At 44.5% G+C, this 15,807-nt stretch overlaps 1 protein-coding gene across 1 annotated transcript in view; it reads left to right on the forward strand.

Annotated features, from left to right (window-relative positions):
• The window catches only part of LOC100667801 (sodium/potassium-transporting ATPase subunit alpha-4), a 48,929-nt gene that overhangs the window by 29,916 nt on the left and 3,206 nt on the right, over positions 1 to 15,807 (forward strand). The window contains exons 13-18 of the mRNA XM_010594868.3: positions 886 to 1,022; positions 1,414 to 1,564; positions 1,867 to 2,035; positions 3,515 to 3,669; positions 4,654 to 4,777; positions 7,189 to 7,334. Of these exons, the coding sequence (XP_010593170.3) occupies positions 886 to 1,022; positions 1,414 to 1,564; positions 1,867 to 2,035; positions 3,515 to 3,669; positions 4,654 to 4,777; positions 7,189 to 7,334 (882 nt within the window). The remainder of the gene's footprint in view (positions 1 to 885; positions 1,023 to 1,413; positions 1,565 to 1,866; positions 2,036 to 3,514; positions 3,670 to 4,653; positions 4,778 to 7,188; positions 7,335 to 15,807) is intronic.

The raw sequence follows: 15,807 nt of genomic DNA on the forward strand, positions 1-15,807 counted from the left end.
TCCTGCATCCAGTAATTATTTGTTGAGGGCTTACTATGGATTAAAGGAGCCCTGGTAGGTGGTTCGAACCCACCAGCTGCTCCACGGAGAAAGATGTGGCAGTCAGCTTCCGTAAAGATTACAGCCTTGGAAACCCTATGGGGCAGTTCTACTCTGTGCTACAGAGTCACTATGAGACGGAATCGACTTGATAGCAGTGGGTATTGCATGCTAGGCATTGTTCCAGGGCAAACTTATCAAAGAACCCTAGGCATGGACCCCCTCCCAGAGCTCTCAGTCTGGTAGGGGAGAGCGATAACCACCATCACAACACAGAAGTGGTGGGTGCTGTCATATGGGAAGAACAGGATGAAAGCACCACAGCATGGGCACCTAATCTTTGGGTAGGAATAGGACAGAACTAGGGCGGTACGAGGTATCTAAAAGTGGGTTGGACCCCAGGGGCAAGGTGAGGCAAAAGGGAAGTAGAGTGAAGATCTCAGTGTGCCAGGGCCTAGGTAATATTTTGGCATGCAGATGGAATTTTCCAGATGTTCCTTTATTACCACTTATTTTATGTGTAGGTGTGTTTGTCTTGGATCTTAAGGGAGTAGAATAGCTTTTGGAGCAATTAAATGAAATGGTAAATATAGCAATATATACAGATACCTGACTTATTACTGGGAAATTTAGAACGCAAATTGTCTTGTGTTTTTTGGTTTGATGGTCCTGACCCACTCCCAAGGGTCAGGATTTTTGGTCTGTAGCACGAGTTTCTGGGAATGAGCTACTGAAACCTTTGCTGAATGGAAGCAAAGTTCCATTCATTCTCAGGGGAGAAATCTAAAGGATCCAGGGCCTCCCTGAAGATGACTCTGCTCCTCTTTCCACCCCTGCCCAACCCAGGTGATCATGGTAACAGGGGATCATCCCATTACAGCCAAGGCCATCGCCAAGGGTGTGGGCATCATCTCAGAAGGTACTGAGACAATAGAGGACATGGCTGCCCGGCTCCAGGTCCCTGTCAGCCAGATCAATCCCAGGTAGGACCCTTAAAGTGCTAAGATCTGACATTTTTATCTCCATGCCTAGCTTTCCCCGCCCAAGTCCCACTTACTAAAGCTCTTGGAGTTTCCTTCAGTGGGTAGGTTTGCAGGGTTGATATATTACAAAGTAAAACATCATAGGAAAATGACCAAGTTTTCAGAGGAAGTGAGACAGAGAAACAGGTAGAGAAAAGGGAAGAGTGGTTGGGAAAAGGAGATAGGGCTGGAATATGTTGATTTGGGACAGTGTATGGTTGGGGGCAAATGAGGAGACGGAGTTGAAAGGAAAAACAACAAGGAGGTTATAGTAAAGATTGGTTAGAGGGCACCAGGCCCCCTAGTGAATTCCCAAAGCTCAGAACTAGACTTCTGAAATTCTTTCCCTCAGGGATGTCAAAGCCATTGTGGTGCACGGCTCAGAACTAAAGAATTTGTCATCAGAACAGCTTGACGAGATCCTTAAGAACCACTCAGAGATTGTGTTCGCCAGGACCTCCCCTCAGCAGAAGCTCATCATCGTGGAGGGATGTCAGAGGCAGGTAAGGGAGCAGATGATCCCTGGGAAGTCTGGCAGAAATCCTGTGGTATAACCCAGCCCGTAACCAAGTGGAAGGATGTTTGAGCTAGGCTAGGAGAGACCCAAGAGAGTAGATGGGCTTCCATCTGGGGGCTCCCTGAGAATTTTACTATTTCAGGATGAGCAGGAGGAAGAGGGGCCATGACTCCTTGATCAAGCAGGATGACATCAGGAAACATGGGATGCTGAAACCAACTGCCCTGTGGATCTGGTCCCAATTTGACACACTAATTATTTGACTTCCTCTGTCTGGGGTCTCTCCAGGGCGCCATTGTAGCAGTGACGGGTGATGGAGTAAATGACTCCCCTGCACTGAAGAAGGCTGACATTGGCATTGCCATGGGCATCACTGGCTCTGATGTCTCTAAGCAGGCGGCCGACATGATCCTGCTGGACGACAACTTTGCCTCCATTGTCACGGGCGTGGAGGAGGGTGAGAAAGCAGTGTACCCAGGGTTGGAACTTGATCCTTAGACTCTGGTGGAGGTTGGTCTACATCATCCTCATTCCTTTTGCCCCTTGTCCAGCCTCCAGGGTCCTGTACAGACTGGAAAAGCCACCATAAGACAAAATTTTGCAAATTAGATTCAGCTCATACTTAGAACATCACTACCTAGAGGTGCTTTTCATGATACCTGAGGAGAACCGAGATTTGCTAGGGAGACTGGGACTCCAGTATAGCATATTATTTCTCCTCTCATTGAGATTCGGTAGGTCTATAAAAAGTTTAAAGACATAGCATACGCTTGGGACTACTCCACATCCCCTGGTAATCCTCAAGAAGGCCCTAGGAACCTGTTGTCTGAATGTTGGTGACAATATCAAGATTAGCTGCAGCCTGATCCATGAATGGTCAGCAACAGCTGAACTTAGTGCCCTCTTTCCCCAAGAATTCTGAAAAGAAAGCCTAGTGGTGAACAGAAGAACACCAGATTTCTACATCCAGGCTCCCTGCATTCTGCTTGGAGCTCTTAGTAAAACGTGTGATGATCCACGTAACAATAATGATTACCACTTTATGGAGACCATCTATGATTCTGACACTTTGCTAGGCATTTTATATCCATTTAATTCAATAAGTTCTTTTGAGCACCAATTATGTGCCAAGCACTGTTCTAGGTGCTAGAAATACAGCAGTAGAGAAAACCCATAGAACTCATTGCAGTCGAGTCGATTCCAACTCATAATGACCCTATAGGACAAGTAGAACTGCCCCATAGGTTTTCCAAGGATGTAAATCTTTATGGAAGCAGACTGCCACATCTGTCTCCCTCAGAGCTGCTGGTGGGTTTGAACCACCAACCTTTTGGTTAGCAGTTGAGCACTTTAACCACTGTGCCACCAAAGGCTTAGGAAACATAAATACCTGCCCTCATGGGACTTAATTTCTAGTGGGGAGAGACAGATGATAAAATAAGTAAATTGCATAGTATGTTAAAAGAAGATAATTTACTATGGGGAAAAAAAAGAGCAAGGAGTACAGGGAGAGATGCCAGTTTTTGAAAGGGTAGTCAGGGGAGAACAGAAAACAGAATTTGAACCCAAGTCTGTATCAAACCCAGGTTCTTTCCACTTCTACCTTATGCTTCTAAAGACTTTTATACTGGCATTCTGAGACATCTCCAAATGTTAACCAGACCCAACACTGCCCAGTTGTGAGCGATCAGATAACATCGGCCATGTTGAATCCAAGAACAAAGACTACACAGACATGGCATGTTAATAAACCATGGTTCCAATTAATAATCACAAAATTTAGAAATGAAATAGGACAGCTGAGATCTTGGACCTCCAGACCCATTCATGGACCATGACACTGTTTTTTAGTGGTCTGTCTGTCCAGCAGCTGAGTTGTGTGGGACATATGTTCTCACTGGGCTCCTCACAGAAGTCTCCTCATCACCCTCCCCAGGCCGCCTCATCTTTGACAACCTGAAGAAATCCATTGCGTACACCCTGACCAGCAACATCCCTGAGATCACCCCCTTCCTGCTCTTCATCATCCTCAGTATACCTCTGCCTCTAGGGACCATCACCATTCTCTGCATCGACCTAGGCACTGACATGGTGAGCACCAAAGCTGGGGCCCAGTCTATGGGCCTCCTGTGAGGTGGACTGAGGAGTAAGAGAAATCTGAGTGAAGGGAGAGAGACACAGAACTCAAGTTATTTTTAAATTTCAATTAATTGTGCTAAAGTATACACGTGGGAATGGATAAGGGTAATGGTTGAGCAACATGATGAACATAATAAATGTCACTGAACTAAAAATGTGGAAATAAAAATATATATATAATAAAATTTGCCATTTTAACCATTTCTGAGTATATGATTCAGTGGCATTAATTACATTCACATTGCTGTGCAACCTTTATCACCAAGTAACTTTTTTTAAAATAATTTACTTTCGTTGTTGTTGGTAATATACACAGCAGAATATACATCAATTCAACAATTTCTACATGTACAATTCAGTGACGTTGATAACATCCTTGGCGTTGTGCAACCATTCTCACCCACTTTTTCTGAGTCGTCCCTCTCCCATTAAAATAAACTCACTGCCCTGTAAGTTTCTTATCTAATCTTTCAAGTTGCTATTGTCAGTTTGACCCCATATAAGCTAAACCATGTTTGGTTTTGAGAAGACTTCATGGGATATTTTTGGTTTAAAGTTTAAAGATTATCTCAGGGAAATAGTTTCAGGAGTTTATCCAGCCTCCATGGCTCCAGAAATCTGAATTCCATGAGAATTTGAAATTCTGTTCAGCATTTTTTCCCTTTTGGATCAGGATTCTTCTATACAATCTTTGATCAAAATGTTCAGTAATGGTAGCTGGACACCAGCCAGTTCTTCTGGTCTTGTGGCAAAGGAGGCAGTTGTTCATGGTGACAATTAGCCTCACATTTCATTTCCCCCTCCTATTCCTGACTCTCCTTCTTCCTCTGCTGCTCCAGGTGAATAGACACCAATTGTTGTACCTTGAATGGTCAGGTTACTTTTGAGTTTCCCTCTGAACTTCGTGCCCTGTTACTCCTACCCTCCATCCTCCAGGTCCCTGCTATCTCCTTGGCTTATGAGACAGCTGAAAGCGACATCATGAAGAGGGTTCCACGGGATCCAAAGTCTGATAAACTAGTGAACTACCGTCTCATTGGCATGGCCTACGGACAGATTGGTACGGCCTGAGGGATGAGGGGTGGCAGGATCAGGGAGGATGGCTAAGCCAATGGCTGCCCCTGCCTGGGCATTTGAGCCATCTCGGTTTTGAAGTCAGGGGGATATTTTCTTCATGAACAACAAGCTGTGCTAGGCCCTGGGAAAACAAAGAGCCATTGATCTCTGCTTTGCTTTGGTCTTAGAGTCCAGTCGGGAAGGAGCAAACACACATAAAATGACAGCATCTTTTCAAGTGCCAAATAGCAAGTATAGACAGAGCATGCTATAGGAGTACAAGCAAGCAGGCTTACCAGTTATGAGGATAGTCAGAGAGGCCTTATGGAGAAGACAGGACTTAAGCTGGGCATTGGAGAACAGGGCTGAGACTAGCAGATATATGAGCAGGTATGGGGGACCCGCGGGAGAGGGGGAATCCATACGGCATGATTGGAGAAAAGCAAGTATGCCAATTTGCTGAAGCCCATGTTGTTGTTGTTGTTAGGTGCTGTCGATTCAGTTCCGGCTCATAGCAACCCTACGCACAACAGAACGAAACACTGCCCCGTCCTGTGCCATCCTTACAATTGTTGTTATGCTTGAGTTCATTGTTGCAGCCACTGTGTCAATCCACCTCATTGAGGGTCTGCCTCTTTTCTGCTGACCCTGTACTTTGCCAAGCATGATGTCCTTCTCCAGGGACTGATCCCTCCTGACAACATGTCCAAAGTATGTAAGACGCAGTCTCGCCATCCTTGCTTCTAAGGAGCATTCTGGTTGTACTTCTTCCAAGACAGATTTGTTCGTTCTTTTGGCAGTCCATGGTATATTCAATATTCTTCTCGAACACCACAATTAAAAGGCATCAATTCTTCTTCAGTCTTCCTTATTCATTGTCCAGCTTTCACATGCGTATGATGTGATTGAAAATACCATGACTGGGGTCAGGCACACCTTAGTCTTCAAGGTGACATCTTTGCTCTGCAACATTTTAAAGAGGTCCTTTGCAGCAGATTTACCCAATGCAACGTGTCTTTTGATTTGTTGACTGCTGCTTCCATGGGTGTTGATTGTGGATCCAAGTAAAATGAAATCCTTGACAACTTCAATCTTTTCTCCATTATCATGATGTTGCTCATTGGTCCAGTTGTTAGGATTTTTGTGTTCTTTATGTTGAGGTGCAATCCATACTGAAGGCTGTAGTCTTTGATCGACATTAGTAAGTGCTTCAGCTCCTTTTCATTTTCAGCAAGCAAGGTTGTATCATCTGCATGACGCAGGTTATTAATGAGTCTTCCTCCAATCCTGATGCCCTGTTCTTCTTCATATAGCCCAGCTTCTCGTATTATTTGCTCAGCATACCGATTGAATAGGTATGGCGAAAGAATACAACCCTGACGCACACCTTTCCTGACTTTAGACCAATCAGTATCCCCTTGTTCTGTCTGAACAACTGCCTCTTGATCTATGTACAGGTTCCTCATGAACACAATTAAATGCTCTGGTGTTCCCATTCTTCGCAATGTTATCCATAATTTGTTATGATCCACACAGTCGAATGCCTTTGCATAGTCAATAAAAACACAGGTAAACATCCTTCTGGTATTCTTTGCTTCCAGCCAGGATCCACCTGACATCAGCAATGATAGCCCTTGTTCCACGTCCTCTTCTGAAACCGGCCTGAATTTCTGGCAGTTCCCTGTCAATATACTGCTGCAGCCTGCTTTGAATGATCTTCAGGAAAATTTTGCTTGCGTGTGATATTAATGATATTTTTCTATAATTTCCACATTTGGTTGGATCACCTTTCTTGGGAATAGGCATAAATATGGATCTCTTCCAGTCAGTTGGCCAGGAAGCTCTCTTCCATATTTCTTGGCATAGACGAGTGAGTACCTCCAGCGCTGTTTGTTGAAACATCTCAGTTGATATTCCATCAATTCTTGGAGCCTTGTTTTTTGCCAGTACTTTCAGAGCAGCTTGGATTTCTTCCTTTAGTACCATGAAGCCCATAGTCCTGATAAAGTAGTAGTGGAAAATAAGGCTGCAGGTATAGGTAGCATTTATATTGGGGCCAGCCTTGAAAGACTTTTGGAAGCCATTAGAGGTCTTTGTTCTTGAGGTTTCAGGTGCAATGGGATGCCTCAAGGAGTAGGGTGAGGCAGGAATGGACAGGGAAGAGGCTGGAGGCAGGGGAGATTACATGTCTCAAAGATGACCTTCCAGTTAGAGTTTAGAAACAAACGTCAGGGCTGGGAGGCAGGTCCCACAGAGATGATGGGATCAGATCTTTGATGGTGAGAATCTTCAGCTGACTCATGAGACAGGCCAACACACCTGGAAGAGAGTCTCAGCCCTCACCTCCTCTGCCTTTCGGTCTGCCTTTATGGGATCCTTCTCTGAACAAGCTTCCCCTCACCCTATCACTAACAGGGATGATCCAGGCTCTGGCTGGATTCTTCACCTACTTTGTGATCCTGGCCGAGAACGGTTTTAAGCCTTTGGATCTGCTAGGCATCCGCCTCAAGTGGGAAGATCAATACTTGAATGACCTGGAAGACAGCTATGGACAGCAGTGGGTGAGTAGAAGATGTAGAGTCGTAGATAGTGATCAAAAAGAATGAAGAAATGACAGGAAAGAGCAGGTTTAGCAAACTGTTGAAAGAGAGTGAGAGAATGAAGGCACTGGGTAGGCTGGAATTGAAATCTTATCTATATTAGCACTTAACATTTGGCCTCAATCTGCAATCATATCAGCAAATAGTCTTCTCTTTGTTTACAATGACCTCATTTTATTCCACTTCTACTGCCTGTTATCTGTTTTTACCCTCCTGGATCTTCCATCTCCCTGGGACCTGGAGGTCTTCTTTGTCATCTGAACCAATCTGGGATGATTTCTAGTCTTCCAGGTTCTGACCGTGGAGTGCCCCTGAAATAAGTGTTAGATATCCTCTCTTCTGTTCAGCTCCCTTCCTCTGTAAGAGTTCAAATAATAGAGTTACCAATGTGTGCAGAGTAGAACTATGCTCCCTAGGGTTATCAAGGCTGTGACCTCTCATAAGCAAACCACCAGGCCTTTCTTCCAAGACTCCTCTGGGTGGGTTTGAACCAACAACTTTTTAAGTTTAGTAGTCGAGTACCTAACCAATCGCACCACCCAGGGACTCCTGAAATCTGAAAATCTATTTCCTTTGTGTATATCCCTCATCATCACCCAAAACCTTTTAAAGCCTAGTGGATGACTCTCTGTAGTAGCCTTTCCTAACATCCAGGACAGTGAGGCCCAAACCTAAGCCCTCCCGCAAAGATATGTTCAAGATTTTTACTAAGTTATTTTTTGTATCTGTGAACACTCCTGTCCCAATTTCATAAGACAGTGGAAGATGTGCCACCGATTATAGATAGAATTATAGAATCATAGAGGACACATAGTTCATTACCATCATTCTTTAAAGGAGGAAACTGAGTCCAGAAAAGTTAATGACTTGCTTAAAGTCCCACAGTGAATCCCTAAAAGGGCAGGACTAGGACTCAGTACTTTTGATTCTTGGCCAGCACTTCTCCACTTCACCATGGTGCCTCCAAACCAGGCTAATTGCAACTTTCTTAAAAGTACATTGGAAACTGAGTTGTGGGGAAAAGGCCCCGAAACACTGCTTGTACTAGCTGTGTCCCTGAGACCATCATGTGTGGGTGCTCCATCACCAACACTGCTCCAAGGGACAATGGTGCCCAAAGTCCTCAATGCTGGACACCCCATCAACATCTCCTCCTCCCTGATCAGGAGGCAACATCCTGATGCCTCCTCCCCACTGTCAAGATGCAGCACACATGACATCTACTTATTTATAAATTAAAAGTAATTAAAATTAATTTGAGCTAACAAGAATTTCCCTTGTACATCAAAGACATCTTGAGATATTGCAAAATGGTGGTTGAGAACAGTTGTCCTAAGGAATATACTCCATAAAGGCAGGGTCTGTCTCTTCCATCTACTGTAATTTTCCACATTTAGTATGGAGCTGTCCACCCAGGAAGGATTCTCTATACTGCCAGAAACAAGGATACCTTCCGAATCTCTCTCACCATCAAGTCCATTGACCACCACTCATTCAGTCATTCAGCAAGTATCTATGGAGCATCTTCTATGTAACTGATTGCTGTCAAGTCATTTCTGATTCATAGCGACCCTGACCCTACAGAACAGAGTACCTCTGCCCCATAGGGTTTCCAAGGAGCAGTTGGTGGATTTGAACTGCTAAGCTTTTGGGTACCAGCCAAACACTTAACCACTGCACCACCAGAGCTCCCTGCACCCAAGTGCTATTGTAGGACTTGGGGATATGGTAGTGAACAGAATGACCAAGTTACTGCTCTCATAGAGCTTATATTCTAGGTTGGGGGGGATTAGGAAAAGAGAGAGGTAATAAACTAATATATAACATACTGGGTAATGGTAAATGCTAAGAAGATAAAGCAAGGTAAGGGGAAAGAGCACAGCAGGGATGTGGGTGCTGTAGTGAGCTGAGGGAGTTCAGGGCTGATCAAGGAAAAAGATAGGACCAGGAGATAGCAACCTTGCACAACAAGCTGTTTACTGGGACCAGTGCACTGACGTTCTCACCTCATTGCAGGAGATTCCCCACAGCAGGAAGTCTTCCAGAAGCAAGCAGCACAGGGAGCCACCTGAGGGGAAGAGGAGAAGGGAAGGGGTTATGTGGGCCTTTTCAATGTCCTTCTGCAGTCAGTTGGGCAGTCTTGGGATCAGAAGGACACCAGTATTTAGGGCCCTTGTAACTACAAGGTTTTATCTATAGCTAGCTGGTGTTGGGCAGTATTTATATAGGCTCTAAGTAGCTAAATACTGGTTAATTGGGGCTATTTTTTGAAACAATTGAATGTGTACAAATTTGAGTTTGGTACTGGTGGGATTTTGGGGGCTAACAGACAGTTATGGGTTGAGTTGTGTCCCCCAAAAGTGTGTATCAACGTGGCTAGTCCATAATTCCCAGTATTGTGTGATTGCCCACCATTTTGTCACCTAATGTGATTTTCCTATGTGTGGTAAATCCTACTTCTATTATGTTAATGAGGCAGGATTAGAGGCAGTTATATTAATGAGGCTGGAATGAATCTACAAGATTAAGTTGTTCCTTAAGTCAATCTCTTTTGAGATATAAAAGCGAGAAGCAAGCAGAGAGACGGGGACCTCATACTGCCAAGACAGGAGAGCCAGGAGCAGAGCATGCCCTTTGGACTCAGGGTCCCTGCCCTGAGAAGCTCTTGGAGAGGGGAAGATTGATGGCAAGGACCTTCCTCCAGAGCCGATAGAGAGAGAAAGCCTTCCCCTGTAGCTGACGCCCTGAATTTGGACTCTTGGCCTCCTAGACTGTGAGAGAATAAATTTCTGTTTCTTGAAGCCATTGAGTTGTGGTATTTCTCTTATAGCAGCACTAGATAACTAAGACACAGGCCTTAGCTTGCTATAAAGAAGAGGACAACCTGGGGCCAATAAACAGAGGCCATCTTTGGCTCATTTATGTTGTTGTTGTTGTTGTGTGCTGTTGAGCCAATTCCAATTTATGACAACCTGCTGTGTTATAGAGTAGAACTGCTCCACAGGGTTTTCTTGACTGGAATCTTTATGGAAGTAGGTTGCCAGGCTTTTCATCCATGGTACTGTTGGGTGGGTTAGAACAGCCAACCTTTAGGTTAGTAATCAAGTACAAACTGTTTTCAGCCACCCAGGGACCTCGGCTTATTTATACAACAGTGCTCTTGGAGGCCTTGCTGATGAGATGGAGGAACAAGCCATGTGGACTTCTGGAGGAGAGTGTTCCAGGCAGAGGGAAGGGCATGTGCAAAGGCCCTGGCCTGGAATTTGTTTGACGTGTTTATGGAGAAGCACCAGTAGCATGACTGAGCATGCTTAGCAAGCAGGAGTATGGCGGGAGAAGCAGTGGGACATGGGGAAGCAGCAAGGTCAGATAACGTAGGGCCTTGTAGGCCAAGGGGAGTCCCTGAGTGGTCAAATGGTTAATGTTAACCTAAGGGTTGGTGATTCAAGTTCACCCAGAGGCACCTCAGAAGAAAGGCTTTGTGATCTACTTCCAAAAAACCAGCCACTGGAAACCCTAGGGAGCACAGTTCTACTCTGTCACACACATATGGAGTCACCATGAGTCGGAGTCAACTCAATAGCAACTGGTTTGGTTTCTGGTTTTTTAAGGTCAAGGAGGGGACTCTGGGTTTTATTCTAGATGAGATGGAAGTCATTTAAAAAAAAATTACAAGGGTTTAAATAGAGTAAGTGAGGTGATCGGACATAGATTTTAAAAGGCAGACTATGGCTGCTGAGGGCAAGAGGGAGATAGGAGAGGAGGCTGTTGCAATAGTCCAGATGAGAGACAATGGTGTTTGGGGCTAAGATGGTAGTGATGGGGGTGGAGGAAGAAAAATAGTCAGAGGCATGATCTATTTTGAAAGTAGAAGCAAAAGGATTTGCTGATGAATCAAGTGACCAAAGTAAGAAAGAAAGAAGACTCGAATTTCCTTCCCGAATAACTCCTGACTCCCTCTCTGCTTTCCAACCACGCTTCCTCACCTGGCTCAGGCCCTCTGCACTTCTCACCTAGATTCTCCACTCCAGTCTTCCCTGCCCCCAGGCCATCCTCCATACAACCAGCAGGGTGCTCCTTCTAAAATGGAAACCTGATTACACCTCCCACTGACTTCATATTTCCCAGGGGTTACCTATAGTTTAACATGAAAGACTTTATATAATCTGCCCCCGTAGCCTCCTCTCCCCTTTCCCCAGGCTGTGTGTTTGCTCTACCCACTGACATGATAAGACATATTTTCAAAAGATCACTCTGACAGCTGTCTTAAGAATAGTCAAGAGGGAGGCAAAGGATGGAAGCAGGGAAGACAGTAGACTATTGCAGTAATGCAGACAAGTGGTGGCTTGGACCATGACACGAGTCATGTAGGTGGTGAGCGATAGTCGGAACCTGGAAATATTTTGAAGGTGTGACAAGAGAACTTGCTGATGGATTGGATATAGGATGAGAAAAAGAAGAGCCTTAGGATAACTCCAAGGCTTTGTGCCTGAGGATCTAAGGTTTCTTAGAAAAATGCAGTTGTCATTTATTCAAATGAGAAAGACTGGAGGAAGAGCAGGTTTTGGGAGAAAAATCAAGAGTAGAGTTTGGGACATGTTAAGTGTGAGATGCCTGTTGAACATCTAAATGGAGATGTTGAGAGGCAGTTGGATGTATGAGTCTGCAGTTCAGAGAGACCTAGGTTGGAGATAGGAATTTGGGAGTCATTGGCATTTAGATGGTATTTAAAGCTGTGGGGCTGGATGCCATCACCAGGGAAGTGAGTACTCCTAGAGAGGAGAAGAGGACCAAGGACAGAACCTTGGGGCTCCAACATTTAGATAAAAAAGGGAGAAAAAGGAGCAAAAGAGCCTGAGAAGGTGGCTGGTAGAGAAAAGTCCAGGAAAGTGTGGATTCCTGGAAGCCAAGTAAAGAATATGCACCAAGGAGGAGGGACTGATCACCTGTGTCAAATACTGCTGATTGGGGCAATAATATGAACACTGAAAGTTAACCATTGGATCAAGCAACTAGAAAGTCATTGGTGATCTTAACATGAACAGTTTCATGGCATGATGGGGTCAAAAGCCTGACTGAAAATAGGAGAGAAATTGGAGATAGTAAAAAAAAAAAAAAAAGTGTTTTACTGTAAAGCTGTTGTTAGCTACCCTCAAGTCGGCTCCCGACTCATGGCTACAACAGACTGTTGTGATCCATAGAGTTTTCATTGGCTGCTTTTTGGAAGTAGGTCACCATGTCTTTCTTCCAAGTCCCTCTTAGTCTGGAAGATCTCCTGAAACCTGCTTGGCATCATAGCAACATGTAAGCCTCCACTGACAGATGGGCATTAGCTGAGCATAAGGTGCACTGCCCAGAACTGAACCGAGGTCTCCACATGGAAGGCGAGAATTCTACCACTGAACCACTGCTGCCCGCCCCCCTTTTTTAACTGTAAAGAGGGTCAGAAAAATGAGCCCTAGCTGAAGGGAATGTACATGATGAGAACCATCCAGTAAACCCAGTGCCGTCGAGTCGATTCCGACTCATAGCTACTCTATAGGACAGAGTAGAACTGCCCCATAGAGTTTCCAAGGAGCGCCTCGCGGATTCAAACTGCCGACCCTTTGGTTAGCAGCCGTGGCACTTAACCATTACACCACCAGGGTTTCCACCATCCAGTAGAGAGGAGAAAAAATGATACAGTAGAGAAAGGAGACAGTTATTGGAGCAATGTCCTTGGGTGGGTGAAGTAGGATGGGGTCTTATGGATAAGGGGAGAAACAAGGGCCATGAATCCACAATAACAAAAGAGCAAACAGTTTATAGGCACAGACACAGGTGAGGTGGTAGGCACGTGGGAGGGCTTGTGAGCGTTTTATTATTGCTTCTCTTTGCTCAGTAATATAGGATGCAAGTTTATCAGCTGCAAATGAGAACAGAGGAGAAGATTTGAGGCAAGAGGAGATGTGGCAGAGTGGGAGAGTGAATGGACAGGGAAATGTAATATAAATCCATTGGCAGCACTAAGGGCTTCACTGAAATGGTCATGAATTTAAAGTGTGACTAATCTGCATGGCTCTGTGTTTTCTCCAGCCATGTTTGGCTCCTAGATGCCGGTGCAGAGTCAGTAAATACATGGAATTAGTGAACGGGACAGTCTGGGGAGTGGAAGGTATATGTAAAGGAATTATTAGAAATATGGGCCATGGGATTTAAGTTAGGTAAGAAAGGAAGTGAGGCCACAAAGAGGTTAGGGGCCTGGGAGAAGTGGATTGTAGGTCCAAGTAGAATTCCAAAAGTGTGGGAGTTGAGATACTAGAATGAGTAAGAAGGAAAGAAGATGGTGGTTGGAGAGAGGGAGAGAGATATTTGAAACAAGATTTTGGAGGAATTGTAGGAGCCCTGGTGGCACAGTGGTTAAAGCAATTGACTGCTAGCCGAAAGTTTGGCAGTTCAAAGCCACCAGCGCCTCCATGGGAGATAGATGTGGCAATCTGCTTCCATAGAGATTTACAGCCTCAGAAACCCTATGGGGTCCCTATGAGTCAGAATTAACTCAACAGCAATGGGTTTGATTATTTTGTCTGGTAGCTATTGGGAAGGACGATACCTAGCGTATAACCATGGGAGTGAGCAGCCCAGTTGTGGGGTGGAGAACATCATTGTAGAAGACAGAAATCAAGGAACTGTGAGACCAGGGTATTGGAAGGATCAGCAACATAGCAGTATTTAAATCTCCAGAAACTACAACAGGAGTAGTGTTGGTCTGACAGCGAGTCAGGAGCTAAATCTTCCAGAAATGAGAGGAAGTGGTCCAGGGATGGTAGGTGACTGCAGTAAAGGAGAATGGTGGCAGAATGAACTGATACAGAAAAATGTACTGATGAATCTCATTCCACATTGGATTCTTGGCTCATTAATTTTCAGCCATTGTTTCCTAGTCATTTAAGGCTGTGTATTTTCCTCCAAGTACAACTTTAACCGCATCACATGAGGTTTGATACGCATGTAGTACCTCATTATTGTTCAGTCCTACATGTTTTCAAGTATGCTTATTTGACCTATGAGTTATTTATGAACATGGTGTTTTATTTTTTTTTTAACAGAGGCTTTTTTCTCCAGTCTAATTTAGATGTGCCTCTTCTGTGTTCCTGTAGTCCCCTGTGATCTGTCCTTTATAGCTGATCTATTGAAGTCCCTGGGTGACGCACATGGTTAATGTACTTGACTGCTGACTGAAAGGTTGGCGGTTCAAGTTTACCCAGAGGCGCCTCAGAAAAAAGGCCTGGCGATCTAGTTCTGAAAAATCAGCCATTGAAAACCCTAGAGAGCATAGCTCTACTCTGACACATATGGGGTCACCATGAATTCAGTCCACTTGACAGTAACTGGTTTTTTTGGAGTCCTTGGGTAAGTGCTTGGCTACTAACCAAAAGATTAGTGGTTCATAACCACCCAAAGGTGCTTCAGAAGAAAAGCCTGGCTGTCTACTTCCAAGAGATCACATTGAAAACCCTATAAACTTGAACTAAAAATATCCTCTGAGGTCTTCTTAAAACCAAACAGTAGTTTAGCTTAGCTAGTAGAGAATGTCTGCCTTGATTATTACGCTCTTTTCAGATCTATCTATATGGGATCAAACTGACAACAGCAACTCGAAAGATTAGATAGGAAACTTAGGGGACAGTGAGTTTGTTTTAACGGGGGAGGAAGAACTCAGAAAAGGCGGATGAGAATGGTTGCACACCTCGAAGAATGTAATCAATATCACTGACGTGCACATGTAGAAACTTAAATTGGCATACAGTTTTTATTGTGTTTATTCTCAACAACAAAAAATAAATACATAAATTATTTAAGAAAACCCTGTGGAGCACAGTTCTACTGTGAAACGCATGGGGCCACCACGAGCTGGAATTGACTTGATGGTAACTTGTTTGGTTTTTGGTTTTATCGTACTAACATAGCATATTCATCTTCTCCAGTAGACTCGAGTTCCTTATGTATAAAATATGAGTGAATGAACTGATGTCTCATTACCACCTCTTTTGGGCATTCCTCTTCCCTCTAGCCCCACCTTCCTTTCTGACTTAGTTCCTCTGACTCCACCATGCCCTGCAATTCCACCTTCTTCTCTGACACCATCCTCCTTAATATTCACTGAGCACATACTACATGCCATTCAGCGAAGTAAGCATGGAGATACACAATGATAAGTTAGACAAGGTTCTTGCCCTTGAGGAGCTCCCAGTCAAGTAAGGAAAACACATGGACAAATCATAATACAACATGAGAAGTGCTGAAACAGAGAGATGAATGAAGTGCCGTGGGAGCCTAAAGAGAGAGGACCTAACTTAGCCTTGGGGATCCTGGAGGACGTGAGAGGGAGGAAGACTTTAGGATGTGTCTACAGCCACTATCCTTCTGACACTCCCTCTCTGCCTGCCCTCCC

This window comes from Loxodonta africana, chromosome 3, assembly GCF_030014295.1.
Source record: "Loxodonta africana isolate mLoxAfr1 chromosome 3, mLoxAfr1.hap2, whole genome shotgun sequence".
NCBI classification, from domain to species: Eukaryota; Metazoa; Chordata; class Mammalia; order Proboscidea; family Elephantidae; genus Loxodonta; species Loxodonta africana.